Source organism: Pteronotus mesoamericanus, unplaced genomic scaffold, assembly GCF_021234165.1.
Source record: "Pteronotus mesoamericanus isolate MK-2021 breed Mesoamerican mustached bat unplaced genomic scaffold, CSHL_Meso_final scaffold_651, whole genome shotgun sequence".
Lineage (NCBI taxonomy): Eukaryota > Metazoa > Chordata > Mammalia > Chiroptera > Mormoopidae > Pteronotus > Pteronotus mesoamericanus.
The window spans coordinates 46,022,366-46,040,000 of record NW_026555325.1 but is presented as its reverse complement, the minus strand read 5'-3'; the positions used below and the strand labels follow the sequence as shown (position 1 = coordinate 46,040,000).

General features: G+C 33.5%; 1 protein-coding gene across 1 annotated transcript in view; it reads left to right on the top strand.

Moving 5' to 3' along the window:
• Positions 1-15,586, top strand: part of COL5A2 (collagen type V alpha 2 chain) — a 136,756-nt gene extending 121,170 nt beyond the window's left edge. Inside the window, exons 44-54 of the mRNA XM_054562679.1 lie at positions 228-335; positions 1,439-1,492; positions 3,821-3,928; positions 4,437-4,490; positions 6,612-6,719; positions 7,113-7,166; positions 8,184-8,291; positions 10,065-10,356; positions 11,851-12,038; positions 13,847-14,086; positions 14,761-15,586. Of these exons, the coding sequence (XP_054418654.1) occupies positions 228-335; positions 1,439-1,492; positions 3,821-3,928; positions 4,437-4,490; positions 6,612-6,719; positions 7,113-7,166; positions 8,184-8,291; positions 10,065-10,356; positions 11,851-12,038; positions 13,847-14,086; positions 14,761-14,907 (1,461 nt within the window). The 3' untranslated portion in view covers positions 14,908-15,586. The remainder of the gene's footprint in view (positions 1-227; positions 336-1,438; positions 1,493-3,820; positions 3,929-4,436; positions 4,491-6,611; positions 6,720-7,112; positions 7,167-8,183; positions 8,292-10,064; positions 10,357-11,850; positions 12,039-13,846; positions 14,087-14,760) is intronic.
• Positions 15,587-17,635: the final 2,049 nt, after the last annotated feature.

Below are 17,635 nucleotides of genomic sequence, written 5' to 3'. Positions count from 1 at the left end.
TGGTAGCAAAGGATACTTTTTAGTTCCTATGGTACCTTCAGATGAGAGCCACAGAAACTAGGCATGCCTCTAAGAAAGCACTACCGTGATGTGGGTGTTGTGAGACAATGGATAATTATTACTACAGAAGGAGGCACTGAGGTGTCTTTGGAAAAACATAGCCTTTATGTGAACTGGCATTCCTAAATTTCTTCAGAAGTGGTTGACATTTCTATACTTTCTTTCAGGGCACACCAGGAAAAGTAGGAGCAACTGGTGCAACGGGAGATAAAGGGCCACCTGGACCTGTGGGACCCCCAGGCTCCAATGGCCCTGTAGGGGAACCCGGGCCTGAAGTGAGTACTGCTGAAAGTAACTCTTGTTATCTAGGTATTATGGGGACTTTTTGATTTAAATTTAGATATTGGTTTAAAAGTTTAGAACTTGATTGTCCTTTTTTAGCTGAAGGAAGTTTCCTAGTGATGTGATTTGATATACTCTAGTTTCCTAGAGCGTTGACAAAATGACGATATAAAGAAATGGTAATAAGATAGATATTTTTGTGCTTTCATCTAGTTTAGAACGAGGTATTTTAGTTGATTTAAGTTTTTACCAAATTGTTTCGAACATGAAAGAACATGTTCATTCATCTTTTCCCCAGTTATTATTTCACTTTGTTAATGGCATGTTTGTCACAACTGCCAAGTTTTAACATGAAAGGATTAATATAACTATTACAACTTCTGAAAAGGACAAAGTAGAGATAATTTCACCTAAATATCACTATAACGGAACATTATTTATGTCATGTTCTTTTAGACTCTTTCGAGATGAAATTAGTTTTTGAAGGGAAATTTGAAAAATTATAGATTGGAATCTGCTCTGTTTACTGCTGTAATGAGTAAATTACCAAACAGTTAATGTTACCTTGTGTGTGTGTGTGTGTGTGTGTGTGTGTGTGTAAGAAATAATCAATGACTTTCAGAGTAATTTTTCATCAAATGATAAAAAACATAATTCTGAAAAAAAACTCCAGATAAAATAAGAAGAGAAGACTATATTTTAAAAAGTAATTTGATATTATCTAAACACAGTTATTTTATTTCAAAATCTTATGGATACTTTTTGGAAAAGCTTAAAAAGTAAAAGTGAGAAAAAACATTCACTCGTAATACAAACAAAACAAAATATCAAGAATGTAATTATTGTATATTTCAAAAACTGGAGATTTTTTAAGAATAAAATAGAAATGAATTTAGATAACATAAATTTTACAAGCAATTCAAAGTCATAGAAACAATAGCAGAAGCTTTCCTTTTACTCAAATTTTCCCAAATGATAATTAGAATTTATAGAAGGGTGCCGTATTTTAACATAAACATGCCGTATTTTTTTCTGGCAGTTGGAATGAGATTTTTTAAAATTACTCAGTTCACTTTTTAAATATGATTGTTTATAGGGTCCGGCTGGGAATGATGGTACTCCAGGACGGGATGGTGCTGTTGGAGAACGTGTAAGGGCAATTTCACTGATTAAAAAAATCTGGAGTAATGTAAACTTGAAATCTTTATAATACTAAAAAGTAAAAAGCTATCTGTTCTCTTCCTCGTTCCAATGCATTCCTGATTTTTCTGATAGAAGCAACCTTTTTTGTAATGTTATAATTTTAGTAGCTCTTATAAACGAAATGAAATTTGAATACACAGCTAAGTGAGATGGCATTTTTTATTAAGAGCAGGAAAACACATTGCTTTCATATTTTGTGCAACATGAAGGCTATGGGTGAGACTATGAGGTATTCTAAATTTCAAACTCATTCACAAAAGTACAGGAGCTGTGTGGCATCTAAATATCTCTCTTCACCTACTAAAGTGAATGCCCCATGAATAAATAAACCATGTGGCTTTCTAAGTATTGTATATTTGCTGATGAATTTTTAAAGTAGATATGTATTGAACTGGAAATATCCCCAACTTTACCAAAAGCTCCAGTTCCTATGGGCAGTCACACAGTTGTCTCAGAGTTCATATCAATGCAGGGAAGGCAAAAATAGCCCCTGCTCCAATGTCTAATATGATGTAATGGCTCTTTCCACTTTAAGAGCGGAAGAGACTATGAAGCCAGACAGACCTAGATTGGAATCTTCATTACTGAAGTAACTAGCTATGTGATCGTGAATGCATTTACTGAACCTTAGTTTTCAAATACTCTAAATATGAGTAATACATTTGTGTTTTAAATCACATGTTTAAAGAAACTATTAGGCACTCAGAAAGAGGAAGAAGGAGTTTTGAGGAATTGTGGGGTACCTGCCATCTACTATAAAGCCAGGGAATGTAAATTGTCTTGGCATCCGAGGTTTTCTCTTGGTCAGTATGTATTGTTTAGTGCATTAGTCTTCAAAGATTTTGCTAAATTATGCCCTGGTATAATTTTGAATATCTATGAACCTTTCTGTGCATTTTGTTTCCATCACATTTTATTTTAATTAGTTTACCTGCAAAGGAGGTCTTTATTGGTATTTTATTATTTTAAAAAAGATTTTACTTATTTATTTTTAGAGAGGGGAAGGGAGGGAGAAAGGGAGAATGTCATTGCATGGTTCCCCCAATGCCCCCTACTGGGCACCTGGCCTGCAACCCAGGCATGTGACTAGGTATTGAACTGGCGACCCTTTGGTTCACAAGCCAGCACTCAATCCACTGAGCCACACCAGCCAGGCTCTTGGTATTTTCTAAATGTATATGTGCTTTCCATCTGTTTCTTTCAGAATCTTGGAGTTGCCAATTTAACTTATTCAATGTATTATGTATCTTTTCCCCAATCTAATTGCTCAAGTTTATCCTGGTTGCCAAACTAGGATTATTTGCTAATCAGTCAAATAAGACAATTTATGTCAGAGAAAAAGCGACCTGATTCCATTAATTATGTTAATCCATGTTTATATAACAATCATCTCACTTTTGATTTCTTTTTTTAATAATTGTTGTTCAGTTACAGCTGTCCCCATCTTCTCCCCAATACTCTCCCCGGCCCTACCCACCCCCATCTCCCACATTCAATTCTCCTTGCCCTCCCCCACCCCCCGTTGTTTTTGTCCATGGGCCCTTTATACATGTTCCTTGATGACCCTTCCCCTTCACCTTTGATTTCTTAAGGAAACAAGTAATATTTGGAACCTTGTCATGATTGGATCACTCAGATAAGAAGCAACCTTTCCCCCCACCCCCAATATTTCTTTGCTTTATTTTCAAGTAAACTGTGTATTCTGGAAAAGTCCCTTAGTTTGGTGCCAGAGGTGCCACGTACTCCTTGGGACATTGCACTACAGTAAGATTGCAGATGGTATGATGTCTGCTTTTGTTTCATACAATTGGAGAAGGGTAATTATTTAAGAGGAGTGGAGAAGGATGCTCCAATCTGGAAAACATGGAGTTGAAAATCTGGAAAGTGGTTTCCTTAAAAATATTCTGTTTTCACACTCTTTGGCAACTCTTTGTTTATTCCAATAGTATAGATACCCTAGCGTGAAGGACTTCTGTTCTAAAACACATGCTAAATTCTGGAGGCGAGCGCTCCTATATCCCAGCAGTCTTGACCATGGGAGTAACAGGGCACGGGTGAGGGAAAGCAATGAGGTCTGCAATGGAGGAGAAATAATCTTATTCTTTTGAGTTTGATTTATTAATAAGCAAATACACTATTTAAGTTAACTATAAGTAAAATAATTAATAATACATTTTTAAAAAGGTACTGCTTAATCATGAATAGCACAGGCATATAGAATAGTATTGTTTTAAAATAAATATCCAAAGAATAATATCATGGTTATTCTTGTCAGGGTGATCGTGGGGACCCCGGGCCCGCCGGTTTGCCAGGCTCTCAGGGTGCCCCTGGAACTCCCGGTCCCGTTGGTGCTCCTGGAGACGCAGGACAAAGAGGAGATCCGGTAAGGAGAGTCAACTCCACACGGATAGTTACAAACATCAGTGTTCTAGATAGACATGCGTACAAACATATGCGTGCCCTTGATTAAAGACTCTAAACAAAGAATGATAAACAATTATGAGTTAATTTTGTGTTAATCTTAGAGGAAAACACTTGATTTCTAATAGGTATTTTAAAATTCTGATGCTTTGACTTTCATCACCTAAATATGTTGTGATTTATAGGAGATCATGTTAAATTTAAGCAAGTAATGTTTCAGCATAATCAACTAAAGTGATCATTCAATGAAGTCAATTAATAAAGTTCATTACAGAAGTATCATTGGAGTTACAGTGAGCACATTCTTATACCTAGCTTGGGACAGTAGCCTGATTTTAATTAATTAGCCATAAGAGTATACATAGATAAATATAAATAAATATTCAACTACATATATACATATTTTGAATTCTATATCTACATAGTATATGCATTTTTTACATACCAATATTTGTAAAAATTTCTTCTAGGGTTCAAGGGGTCCTATAGGACCACCTGGTCGAGCTGGGAAACGTGGCTTACCTGTAAGTTCTCTGTTGTTGTTTTTTTTTAAATATGTCTTCTTACATAAAATACACTCCTAAAGAAAAAGTACAGTTTAAGATTTATAAATTAAAATTACTAAATTTCTCAAGCTTTGGACAAAATATTAATTTTAAGTAACACCCAGGAGTTCATATTTGTTTTTACAATTTTAACATAGCTCCTCTGAATTTAACCATGAATCCTTTCAAATCATCAATGAAAACTTTTAGAGTCACAGTTTTTTTCCAAAGTAATAGGAATAGTACCATTTTTTTCTGAGATTTTCTAAAAATCACATAGGATAATGAGTTTACAAGCTCTTTGTACATTTTAAAAGCACTATTCACATATTGTTTTATTTTCAACTAGACTGCACTCCCATGTTCAATTCTTTTTGCTCTTTGCAGTTAACTTCCAGGTTAATGATTATTATACAGATATCTTACCATGAAGGAATCATATTTATAGGCAGCCTCTTATGTTTCTTTTATACCCATTATATAAATCAATATCTATATTTATTAATATCAATTATAGTCTTACAATCATGGCCCATTATTAAATCATAATTCTCAGCTTTAATTTGAGCTTGACTGGAGAAGATCTCATAGTTCCATAGCATGTCATGTGAAATGTTTTTTAATCAGTTACAAAAACAATGTGGTTGTGTTCTACATGATTAAATGAATTTTAGTTAATAAAAATAAATATGTGCTTTCTGGTTTCATTTATTTTCAAATTTGAAATTTCAGGACATCCCCAAAATAAAAGAACTTCTCTAACATTATAAAAACATTTGTACTGATTTTATTATTTAAATTTGTATTATTATATAAAATGTGAGAAGTTACTGAGATCTAGTCTTGCTTTATTGTAAACAGATTTTTATATTGTTTGACAATTAAGATATCCAAGTTAAAATAAAAAAAAAAGAACCAAACAAAATAAGAACAAAAAACTAGCAATGGAAACATTAACCAAGAACCCATCTATTTGGTGATATCATTCATTCTCCAAAGTCAGCTTGATAGAGTTTCAATTCTTTTTTAGGAAAACTCTAGACAATGGAAGCTGCCCCTATAGTTGGTGACCCCTGCCTCTTGTCAGTTTACTATGAACCACTGAACCTCTGAAGCTGCTTTTATTCCCTAAGACTTAAGAAAAAAGGAAGAATTGAAGAGAGGAAGGGCAGAAGGGAGGGGGGAGGGAGGGCAAAAAGGAGGGAGGAGGAAACCTAAGACCAATTTAGACTGATCAGATAATTTTAACCTCTTCTCTCAATGTAGCTTCTATCCTACAATAAGATTCTTAATTATTGCTTTTTCTTTAGTTTCTCCAGGTCAGGATGGATGGATTTGGGTACAGATATTGTGGATATGAGGATAATGTAGAGTTGGGTTTTTTTTTGGTGTGTTTTCTATGAAGGAGAGCAGCTTGATGATATTCCTCTTCCATTTGCTCAAACAAGTTTTTGCCAATTGCTTGTTTTTCCCCAGTCTTATTGAAATATGATTTGATTTATGTATATATTATAAAACGATTACCACAATGTTTAATTAACATCTATCATCTCCCATAGTTACATATTTTATTTTCTTGTAATACGAACTTTTAGGACATACTATCTTAGCAACTTTCCACTATTCCAGTTTTTAAAAATAGTCCCAGCTGTCATGTCCAGTTTATCTGCATATACAAATTTCATAAGCATTTTATTTTTAGAGTTAACATAAGTAAATAAGAACTCATGTTTTGATTTAAAAGAATTTATTTATGATGGTAATATTTTTATATAACAATATTAGCCAAGTATGTGAAATAGTCTTTGAAACTGTTCAGATAAGAGAGACCAAACTTAAAAGATATTCCCTTTTCGTATAAATATGGGGTAAACATTTAAAAACTAAATCTTCAGATAAGCATCATTATATATGTTATGTTTTAATGATCACCTTCATTCCTTGAGAAAAATAGACAAAAATTCCTAGGTCTAATTCCATTTAGATAAATAAATATTATAGTTCATATAAAATACAGTATTCAGAATTGTAGTAAATACAATGGTAAAAAGTAAAATTGTAGTAAATTGTAGTCTAAACAGGCCATGACCCTATTTCTAGGGACCCCAAGGACCTCGTGGTGACAAAGGAGATCATGGAGACCGAGGTGACCGAGGCCAGAAGGGTCACAGAGGCTTCACTGGTCTTCAAGGTCTCCCCGGACCTCCTGTAAGTGATTTATTGAAGTATTATTTGCCCTCCATGTGAAAATATACAGGTTTTTTGACATGAACATTTGTCTAAAGAGTGGATGGACTTTTTGTATCTTATTTTCCTTTCAAAGAATGTCTTGATGAATAACTAATTACCCACCTGCCCAATATAATTACCCATATATTGGCTGTGATTTTGTAGAAAAGAAATAAAACAAAAGAGTGTATATACCATTATTCCTACAGTTATATTTAGTATCAATCAACTCATGAAGACATTGTAGAGATTGATGACTTTATGGAAGTAGTTTATGCAGCTAATATCAGGGACATCATATTTTAAAAATCTGAGGCTGGCAAATGTGGGATGTAAATATTTTGGTAACGTTTAAAATTTTTTCCTATTTAGGGTCCAAATGGTGAACAAGGCAGTGCTGGAATCCCTGGACCATTTGGCCCAAGAGTAAGTAACACAACTTAGCAAGCTGCAGATGTAAATAATAATGCTTATGGTGATATACTGCTAGAGCCTGAGTATCACTTTCATGGATCAAAGATGGAATTGCTCAAATTCTCTGAAGCACGCAGCAAACATGAGACAAACAGTTCAGCAATTACCTTTCAGCAGAAATATCTTGTAATAAGGCATATTCATTCATGGCCCCACATTAAAGTCTCTTTCCAATGGTGAATATACTCATCCATTGGTTCATTTTCTTACTCTGTGTTCATTGAAATTTCCATTAAACTCTCACTCTTTGAGATGATATAATAGGACTTACTGTGAAGTGGAAACAGAAGCTGGATGTTCTGAAGGTGGATATATTTTTTCTTTAAGTAATTGTGATGCTTCCTCAGAAGTGTTTTGCTTAAGGTTAATTCAGAAACAAATCATGAAATGAAACCAACATTTGAAGTTTTTAGAAATTCCACATTAGTGTTAATGCTGTTTCTAATAGGTTATTAATGTCATAAGACAACTAACAGACATAATTATTTAGGAAAATTATTAGAATTTCTGCTATGTCTAAATATAATATAAACAAGTCATACATAAATTTTAGAACAGTAATATTAAAATTGTTAGGATATGATGAGACTTATATAAGCACATAAATTTAATTTACACTTATATCAAACACTTCAACTTCTGTCATTTCTTACTCCTAGTTAATGGAATTCCTGATTGAGTTTATAATATGTGAGACTTGATGAAACAGCCTCTACTAATAATGAAAGTAGATGACTAGTCTATTAAGGTTTTTAACTGTTACTAGTTTTTTACTTTGTGTGGACAATAATTTACATGTGATGAAATACTAAATGTTAGAATGGGCCAGAATTCCATTTATTAGTCATTAGGATCCTGAATCTGAGAAATCATTGTGATAGCTCCATAATTAAAATAGTTCTTTGATTAGAGAAAGGCATTGTGAAAGTTTTCTTATCAAATCAAAACTACAGTTTTTGTTTCTTGCAGGGTCCTCCAGGCCCAGTAGGTCCTTCAGGTAAAGAAGGAAACCCTGGGCCACTTGGGCCTATTGGGCCTCCTGGTGTGCGGGGCAGTGTTGGAGAAGCAGGACCTGAGGTAAAACCGCAGGGGTTTGCATGCAAATAAGTGTATTGGCTTTCATAGCTTGGATTCTAGCCAGGGTATATCTACACAGTATGATAAACGAGATGTTGAAGGAACTCTGACAACAAACCTAAAAGTCATATAAGAGGTTGTCTGTATAAGTAAATATTTCAAATACTTGTAATACAGGTTATTCAGAGTATATAAAATCAGAGTCCAAGCTACCTAGGCCTCAATTTCATGCAGTACCAATAAGAGCAAATAGCAAGTTATGATTGTATTTATAATGGAACTTATGAAAAATATTCAGAAAGGATTTTGATTAAAACTTGCCATTAAAATGTTCCATAGTATCAACTTGAGGATTGTGCAAAGCCCAATTTGTATGAGACTCTGACTCCTCAGGTCTTTACATCCTCACATATCTGCCATATATGCATGTTCATGTGTGTGTATGAGTTTATGCCTCCCTTTCCTCTGTTTTGGAAAAGAGGAAATTCCAAAAGCTGGAATTTCTTCCTCTTTGGTCTTAATTACCTTTTGCTATTTATTCTGACTCTGCCCCTCACTGGCAATATCATTAAAACAAATGTTTATTATTTATTATATGAATCAAGAGCCTTATATTTCCTGTGGTCAAGAGGAATATTTCCTATTTATCTGTGAATGGAAAACAGCTACAAAATTGGAATACCTCTCACTTATGTGATTCTTGATTGACTTTATTTTGTGGTTCAGTGATCCTTGATAGAAAAATATAATTTCTACCCCTGAGTTTAAAGGAATGCATAGAATCATGATGTGACCTTTAAAAAAACGTACATACACACAGATTTAACAGTTTTGAGCTGAGAAAACGTTGGCACTCAAGGTTGAAGCGACATGTCCAGAGCCATATAAGAAGCAAAACCAGAGTAAGAGCTCCTGCCTTCCCACCACCAGGGCTGTGCTCCCCACGTGAGGTGTGGACCACATGCCTTTGCAGGTTGTCAGCTGATTCTCTCAAGCTGCTGAGTTCTTCCTTAGGAAAATGCAAAAGGGAATTAGTTAAAAAGGACCCACTTTCAAGCTTCTGCCACTTTTGGTGCTTGTCTCCCTTTCATTGCAATAGTTCTTGTTGGCATAGCAACGTAAGGAAGCTCTTTATTTTTGTTAATACAAGGGCCAAAGAGACTGTTCTACAATTTTGTTTAGTGCAGAGAATTTTGATCTACAAGTTAATTTGTACACAGAAAAAAAGACTTCCTGTGCTTCCTCTTGTATTTGGAAATAGGGGAAATTGTCTTATGGGTGTTTCTTGTGGGAATTTCTGTGGTACTGATGTGTAGTCTTATAAAACTAGCACCCACAACTTTTCTGTATTTCCTCCTTCAGCTTCTGTCCATAAATCCTTTTAAAGCATTTTCGTTGTGCCTTGTCCAAAGTCATTTGGAAGTAAATATACATATCTACATATTGTTAACATAAAATATGTTGCAGCTACAAACTAAACATCAGAGCAAATATTTTCTGCTTTTATCTTTATGTATCTCAGAAGCTGACTTGTAGATATGTTACCTGAAAAATATTTACACATCATTTATCATCCTTGGAATGTGACAAGTTGGCAAGCCATAACCCTCTTGTTAAAAAAAAGCACAAGTCACAGTGTATCTCTCAGTACCATAGAGCTGGGGTGTTGCATTAGAACTCTCTATACACCCACTCCCATTGTTGCATTCTGTCCAATAGAAAAATAAAATTTAAAAAAATGTGCTAATGTGTTTCCAAATTTTTTAAAATTAGGGTCCTCCGGGTGAGCCTGGGCCACCGGGTCCTCCAGGCCCCCCTGGTCACCTTACAGCTGCTCTTGGGGATATCATGGGACACTATGATGAAGGCATACCAGATCCACTTCCAGAGTTCACTGAAGATGAGGCAGCTCCTGATGACAAAAACAAAACTGACCCTGGAGTCCATGCCACCCTGAAGTCACTCAGTAGTCAGATTGAAACCATGCGCAGCCCTGATGGCTCTAAAAAACACCCAGCCCGGACTTGTGATGACCTAAAGCTTTGCCATTCTGCAAAGCCGAGCGGTGAGTAGAAAGCTGCCCAACGTTGACTAGAAAATTGAGCAATGTTCGTTATTTCTGATTGTGTTATTCTCAATTTCATTCCAAAAATATTTTATTGACTACATTCCAAAAATAGACATAAGAGATAAAATGGTAGACATGTCACAGAGTTTATGGTTTAATGGTAGGGGCAGTCAATGGCATGAAAAATTATGGGGTGAGATAAGTACTATAATACAGGACATATCCTATTAATGATTTAATTTCTTCATGGTAATTCCATTTCCATCTAGAAGTCTTAAAATATTGGTAATTTTGTGGTGATATAATATAGAAAATACTTGCTTAAGCAAGGTTAATGTTTATTAACCTACATGAATTCTCAGAGATTTAATATGCTATCATGTATCAGTGGGTCATCAAGAGTAGAATAAAGTTTATTTTATTTTTCAAACTTATTTGAATATGAAATTCCTTCATGTAGTTTAATGTTCTGTGAATATCACTTTAGGAATTCCCACTGGAAGAATTATGATATAGTGACATTCTCAAGATTTTGGAATTAAGTAGTTTTTTTGTCCTGGTTACATAAACCATGTCTAAAGTTGGCATTATTTCACCATTTTTATTAATCTAATAAGACCTGGAGAAGAGGGATTCTAGGCCATAGCTTATCTAGGAATAAGCTATGAAGTGCTTAAGAGCTTCAGTTAACTTTGAAATGACATTGACAGAGATTGCTAAAATTGACTTTGAAGATTATGCAATTTGATTCTCAGCTCTATACTTTACATACTACTGATGTTCCTTCATTTTATTTAAAATGCAGTTTTTGATATGGATATATATACATATATATACACACACATACACATGCACACATATAAAGTATACATATGTACATGTGTATATACACACAGATATATGTGAATATATATTTGTTTGTGTATTTATTTGACTATATGTCTAGCACCAAGTACTAACTTGATATATAGCTTATTTCAAGTACCTCTTATTTATGAGATCAATTTTAAATAGGGCCAGTGAGATAATTTATAACATTACAATTGTAGTTCAACTCCTATACTTACTTTATGCATAGTTTTGACAATATATTATTTTGTTACATTTCAATTACAATTTGCTTTAAAATATTGGCTTTATAAATTTAATGGGAACACATCCATTTTGGCAAAGGCACTTAATCACTGTAGTTTACCTCTTTTTCATATTGTTTTCCTATCTATAAAACAGAGATAAAAATATTACCTTTACATGAACATTTTGGGCCTTGATTTAGCAAAGTACCCCAGAACAGTGCTTGTAGAAAGGAACCAAATGTGTGACAGTTACATTTTCCTTTGCTGCAGAATATTTCCTTAATGGGATACTCTCTCTTAAAAGAGTCCTCAAGCAATGAGTTCACATTTTCAAATTCTCTGTTAATACTTTTAGGATTCATCATCATGTTTGAAATTCACTTTATTTAGCAAATATTTTTATTTTGGAAAATAGGTGAGTACTGGATTGATCCTAACCAGGGATCTGTTGAAGATGCAATCAAAGTTTACTGCAACATGGAAACAGGAGAAACATGTATTTCAGCAAATCCATCCAGTATACCACGTAAAACCTGGTGGACCAGCAAATCTCCTGACCATAAGCCTATTTGGTATGGTCTTGATATGAATAGAGGATCTCAGGTAATTTAATATGCTTACTTAAAATTATATCTTTTGCTTTTTATTATTCATTATACCTTAATATTTATTTAGGTTTATGCTATTATATTTTGACCAGGTTTATTTTATCATGTTAATTTTAAAGTCATATATTCTCATTAGCTATAATTGTGGTATCATTGCATAAACAAAGTTTTACAGGAATTAAATTAACATAAATTATGAATAATAATTTTCCATTGCCAGAATATAGAAAAGTAATTATTTTTGTTATTAGTTCCTTTAATGCATGTCACACTGATTGTGGAGTATATTTGAAGGGATCTTGTCACAGCTGAAAGACAGGGATTGTATTTAGCATCAGGAGACCTAGGTGACTGTTACCTGGATCTGTTACTGATTTTGGTACAGTAGGAAGTCATTTAACTTTTCAGAGTCTCAGTTTTTTCATTTTAAAATGCATGCGGTATCACTGACTAGTGTGGCTCAGTTGGTTGGGCGTTGTTCTGCAAAGTGAAAGTCGCCAATTCCATGCCTGGTCAGGGCACATGACTGGGTTGCGAGTTTAGGTCCTGAAGGGGCATATACAAGAAGCAACTAATCAATGTTTCTCTCTCACGTCAATGTTTCTCTCCATCTTTTTCTCTTCCTTCCCTCTTTCTAAAAAATACATTGAAAATTAAAAAAATTTTAAAGTGCAGGTGATAATGACTACCTCATGGTCTTGTGTGAATATAATGTGCTTACTATAATATCTAATAATTGGTAAGTTACAAATAAATATTAGATAATCACTATAATAGCTTTTGTAGAATTAAATCACTTTGTATACCTTGTAGTATTATTTAAACAATGCATTTTTATAATTATATGAATTCTATTAGTATTTTTCTGATTCCAGTCTCTTCTATGTTTCTTTTATGGCCCAGTGTTTAGATTCTCAACCAGTCTTGCCACTACCTTTTTCAATATGAGTCTTTTATCCTGGATCTCTTTATGGCAATCTAACTCTGACATTTTCTTCTCACCTCTGCTCTTGATCTCTCCTCAGAACTCATGTTTATAATAGAGATAATGAGAGCATATTACAAGTGTGAGTAGGATATACCAGAGTCTACCATTATGTAATGCACAGAAAAATCTTTAATTTAAACATACCCAATTGAAATGTAGTTTAGTTAATATAATATTTTGTAAAAGTGTCAAAAAGAAGCATTGAAAATAAAGCTCAAAGTAGAAGATAGATAGGAAAGAGCCTGTATAAAATTGTTTTTGATTATTTGTTTGTGTTAGCTGATGAAAAACTTGTAATTCATATTTCCTACAGGTGTCTAACAGTGTGGTGATGGCTTGGGGGAGGTGGTTATAAAGGAACTAAATGGTAATGGAAAAAATACAATAAAGATTATATCAAAAAAAGATTTTATACAAATAGTTAAGTCATAATTCTTATAGTTAGCAATAAAAACAAGGAGTTATTTTTGATACATGATTACATATCTAAGCCAATGCTCAAGTATATAACTTCTAAAAAATAATAATATTTTTAAAGAAATGGAGAAGCAGATTTAAAATATATAAACTTTCTCTGATGAATATAATTATCATTGGTTTCTTCACCTGTTGTTTGGGGTAGTAAGGACAGACATTCTTACTTGTGAATATTTATAAACAATTTTAAGATATTTTTATAAGTAGAATAAATACATTGATATATGAAAGAATAAAAGTAATTCTCTTCAAATTGATTTATCTGAAGTCAACACACACACAGTTCTGTGAAATTCTGAAGTGTTCTATATAACAAAAGACTCATTTTGCTTTTCTAGTTTGCTTATGGAGACCACCAGTCGCCTAATGCAGCCATTACTCAAATGACCTTCTTGCGCCTTTTATCAAAAGAAGCCTCCCAGAATATTACTTACATCTGTAAAAACAGTGTTGGTTACATGGATGATCAAGCTAAGAACCTCAAGAAAGCTGTAGTTCTCAAAGGGTCAAATGACTTAGACATCAAAGCAGAAGGAAACATTAGATTCCGATATATAGTTCTTCAAGATACTTGCTCTGTAAGTACTTCTGATCTGTATTGATCTGTATAAAGAAAAAAATTATTTTTGTTAAAAGTACTGTTATGACACCAAAGGTGGGGGCAATTTTACTCTGTATATAGAATAACATTTTGTTTATAGTTGTTTTTTAGGGTAAACTTGAATGTGTTAGTATATGAGCCATGGTAGAGGTGTTTATAGAAAAACAATAAAGACTGGATCTTTGTGATCTGATGCATGTCTTCTGCAAATTCACTTTGGCTCTCCTGCAAGTTTATTTATTCATTCAATCTCAGTTTCATGCTTAAAATTTCTTTATTCTAAAGTGTATAATCAATTGAGAGACCTGATTTTTTTTACTGATTTGTCTCACTTGCATTTCTCACTATAAAAAAGGAAAATATTTACTGATGAATTATAGTTTCATTTGTGAAAAGCAAAAAGGCTTTCATAATTTATTTGCCAATGCCCATTTGGGAAGCTTGAAAAGAACAAAGGGCATTTCCTCAATTTATGGCATGCAAGAAATGCCTGCCAGCCTTGCTAGGACCTCACCGTATTAGTGGTGCTCTCTTAAATGGTGCTCTAAAAATCATTGCTTTCACATGATCGAAACTGGCTTGGAAGTTGATGTCTAACATCTTTGGAATAATTTTTATGTACTATTAACCTGTTGCACAATTTAATTCTAGAAACGAAATGGAGAAGTGGGCAAGACCATCTTTGAATATAGAACACAGAACGTGGCACGCTTGCCCATCATAGATCTTGCCCCTGTGGATGTTGGCGGCACAGACCAAGAATTTGGCATTGAAATTGGGCCAGTTTGTTTTGTGTAAAACAAGCCGAGATACATCAACGATGAACAACACCCTCACCATCAACGACCACCACCATTCACAAGAACTTTGACTGTTTAAAGCTGATCCTGAGACTCTTGAAGTAATGGCTGATTCTGCATCAGCACTGTATATATGGTCTTAAGTGCCTGGCCTCCTTATCCTTCAGAATATTTATTTTACTTACAGTCCTCAAGTTTCAATTGATTTAAAATATTTTTCAACACAGCAGTTTAGGTTTAAGATGACAGTGACAATAACCACCTTTAAAAAAAGTAAATTGATTGAATAAATAAGTCTTTGTTTTCTTCAATTTATTTCAATGTAATGACAAAGTTGCTTAGTATTTATAAGAAAATTCTTCTTCCTGGCAGGTAGCTTAAAGAGTGGGGTATATAAAACAACAACGCATGTTTGTTTCACTTGTCTGCAATTTGAAAAATAGAAAGTAGTGCTTTTTTGTGACCTTTCATACCCAGATTATCAATTAAAAATGAAATCAAAGTGTTTATCCTTGTGATTGAAACTCTCATGCATGTCTTGATATTGTATAACTGTCATAGAGACTCTTTAAAGATAATCTTGAAAAAAAATAGTTTCTTACTGTTTTAAATGGAATTTTTAAATAATATATATTCAACGGAATTTCTTGAAAACAAAGTGATTTTAGATTTTATAAAGGGTGGTGAGTTTAGACTTTTTTTCCTCATTCAAATTTAAAGGTTATCTTTCCCTCTTGACTAAGTATATTAATATAGATAGAAGTTACATGAGTATACCATTGAATACCTTTGCACTTTCTTGTTTAAGAAGACATTGAACGCAAAAAAACTACACATACAACTTCATAAACATATATGTCCAGGACCCAAGGTTGAGAGTCTTCCATAGGTACAATCTCATCATCCTGAAGCCTATAATGAAGAAAAAATTTAGAAACTCAGAGTTATGGAGTTGACTCTAATCAAATGTGACGATTGGAAGTAGAATATTTGGCCAGTGAACTTTCATAGGAAAAATGACCCAACATTTCTTAGCATGAGCTACCTCATCTCTAGAAGCTGGGATGGACTTAACTATTCTTGTTTATATTTTCGATACTAAAAGGTGCTATGCTTCTGTTATCATTCCAAGACTGGAGATAGGCAGGGCTAAATGTATTATTATTTTTCCTTCAATGATGGTGCTAAAATTCCTTCTATAAAATTTTTTTAAAATAAAAAAGGTTTCATCAATACCACTTGTGAAAGCATAACTGTTAGACTTGCCCATTTCTGAAACAGGGAGCATTGTTCCAGTGCGTTTTCCACTGTTCATCTGTCATACTGTATCTGGAATGTTTTGTAATACATGCATGTTTCTTAGATCAGAACATGTAGGCCCCCTTGTGTCTCAAGGGTTTTTTTTTCCTTAATTGCATTTTGTTGGCTCCATTTTTATTTTTTCATTTAAAAATAAACAGCTGGGACCATCCCAAAGGACAAGCCATGCACACAACTTTAGTCATGTATCTCTGCAAAGCATTGAATTAAATGCACGCTTTTGTCATGTCAATGGTTTTTGTTTTGTGGAATTCCTTTGAGAATGTGAGATCCAATTCATTTCCAATAGTGAAAAGTAAGGTATTGTGGTATTCTTTGTTCATCATTTGTTTAAAAGATAAAACAACAAGTATCTTCCACCATGTACATATTGGCTTATATATGAAATTAGTTTGCAACATCACTCATGAGGAAAACATGACACTAATTATCACTGTCTATGCCCTTAAAAATCTCAGGGTAGTATTATTGATAAAAAGAGAAAAGCAACTGATTTTTTTATGGTTGAATAAACTGTGATAATAAAACATATGTCTCAAAGTGTACCACATATGAATTTAGCCTAATGTTTTCAGAGTTTTATTTCAATATTTATTTAACAACATTGTTTTTCCCCAAATTGGTTTTGATTTGACCTCTACATCTTGAATTTGAATATTTATATACCTAAAGATGTTTGTGAGTTTTGTTTGCTTTAAAACTTCTTTCAGGTCCCACCTATACATGTTGTCAAGGTCAGATAGGTAAGCCAAAAACATGCAGTGATTCTCTTAAACCAAAAACATTTGTAATATCCAGCTATAGAAATTCTAGTTCTTATTTGAGCTCAGCAATGTGACACATGAAAGGCTTCCCCAGACAATCCCAGAGGCACTGAGTTCAGATTTATGGGTCCCATTAGACTAGGAAACTTCTTTACCTTTATGTCCAGCAGACGCCTCAAACTCTACTTGATCAAAAGCAAATCTACATCTGAGAAGGTGGTGACATTAATTTCTTATTAATTTATTATAAAATACAAGCAACAATTCCAAAAAATCAACAGAAAGGAAGAAAAAGGAGAATAATAGTAAAGAAAGCATAAATAATGCTGAAAAATCCCCAAACTTGTAACAAAATTTGACAAATTTTGTGTATTTTGTTTCAACAAATTTTGTTGAAATCAAATGTATTTTATTTCAAATTGAAAAGAGATTCAAAGAAATTATAGACAACATATCTGCCTTGAAAGAATGCTGCTATAAAGCAGAAAGCAAATGCAAAAAAAACCTGGGGAAAATAAATGATTGGAACTACTGTGCTGAGAGTCCCTCTGCCATCACGAATGAACAACATTGCACATCAATTTTTTATTTGATATTATGAAGATTTCATGAGGCTAAGAATAATTTGTTAAAAGCTAATTT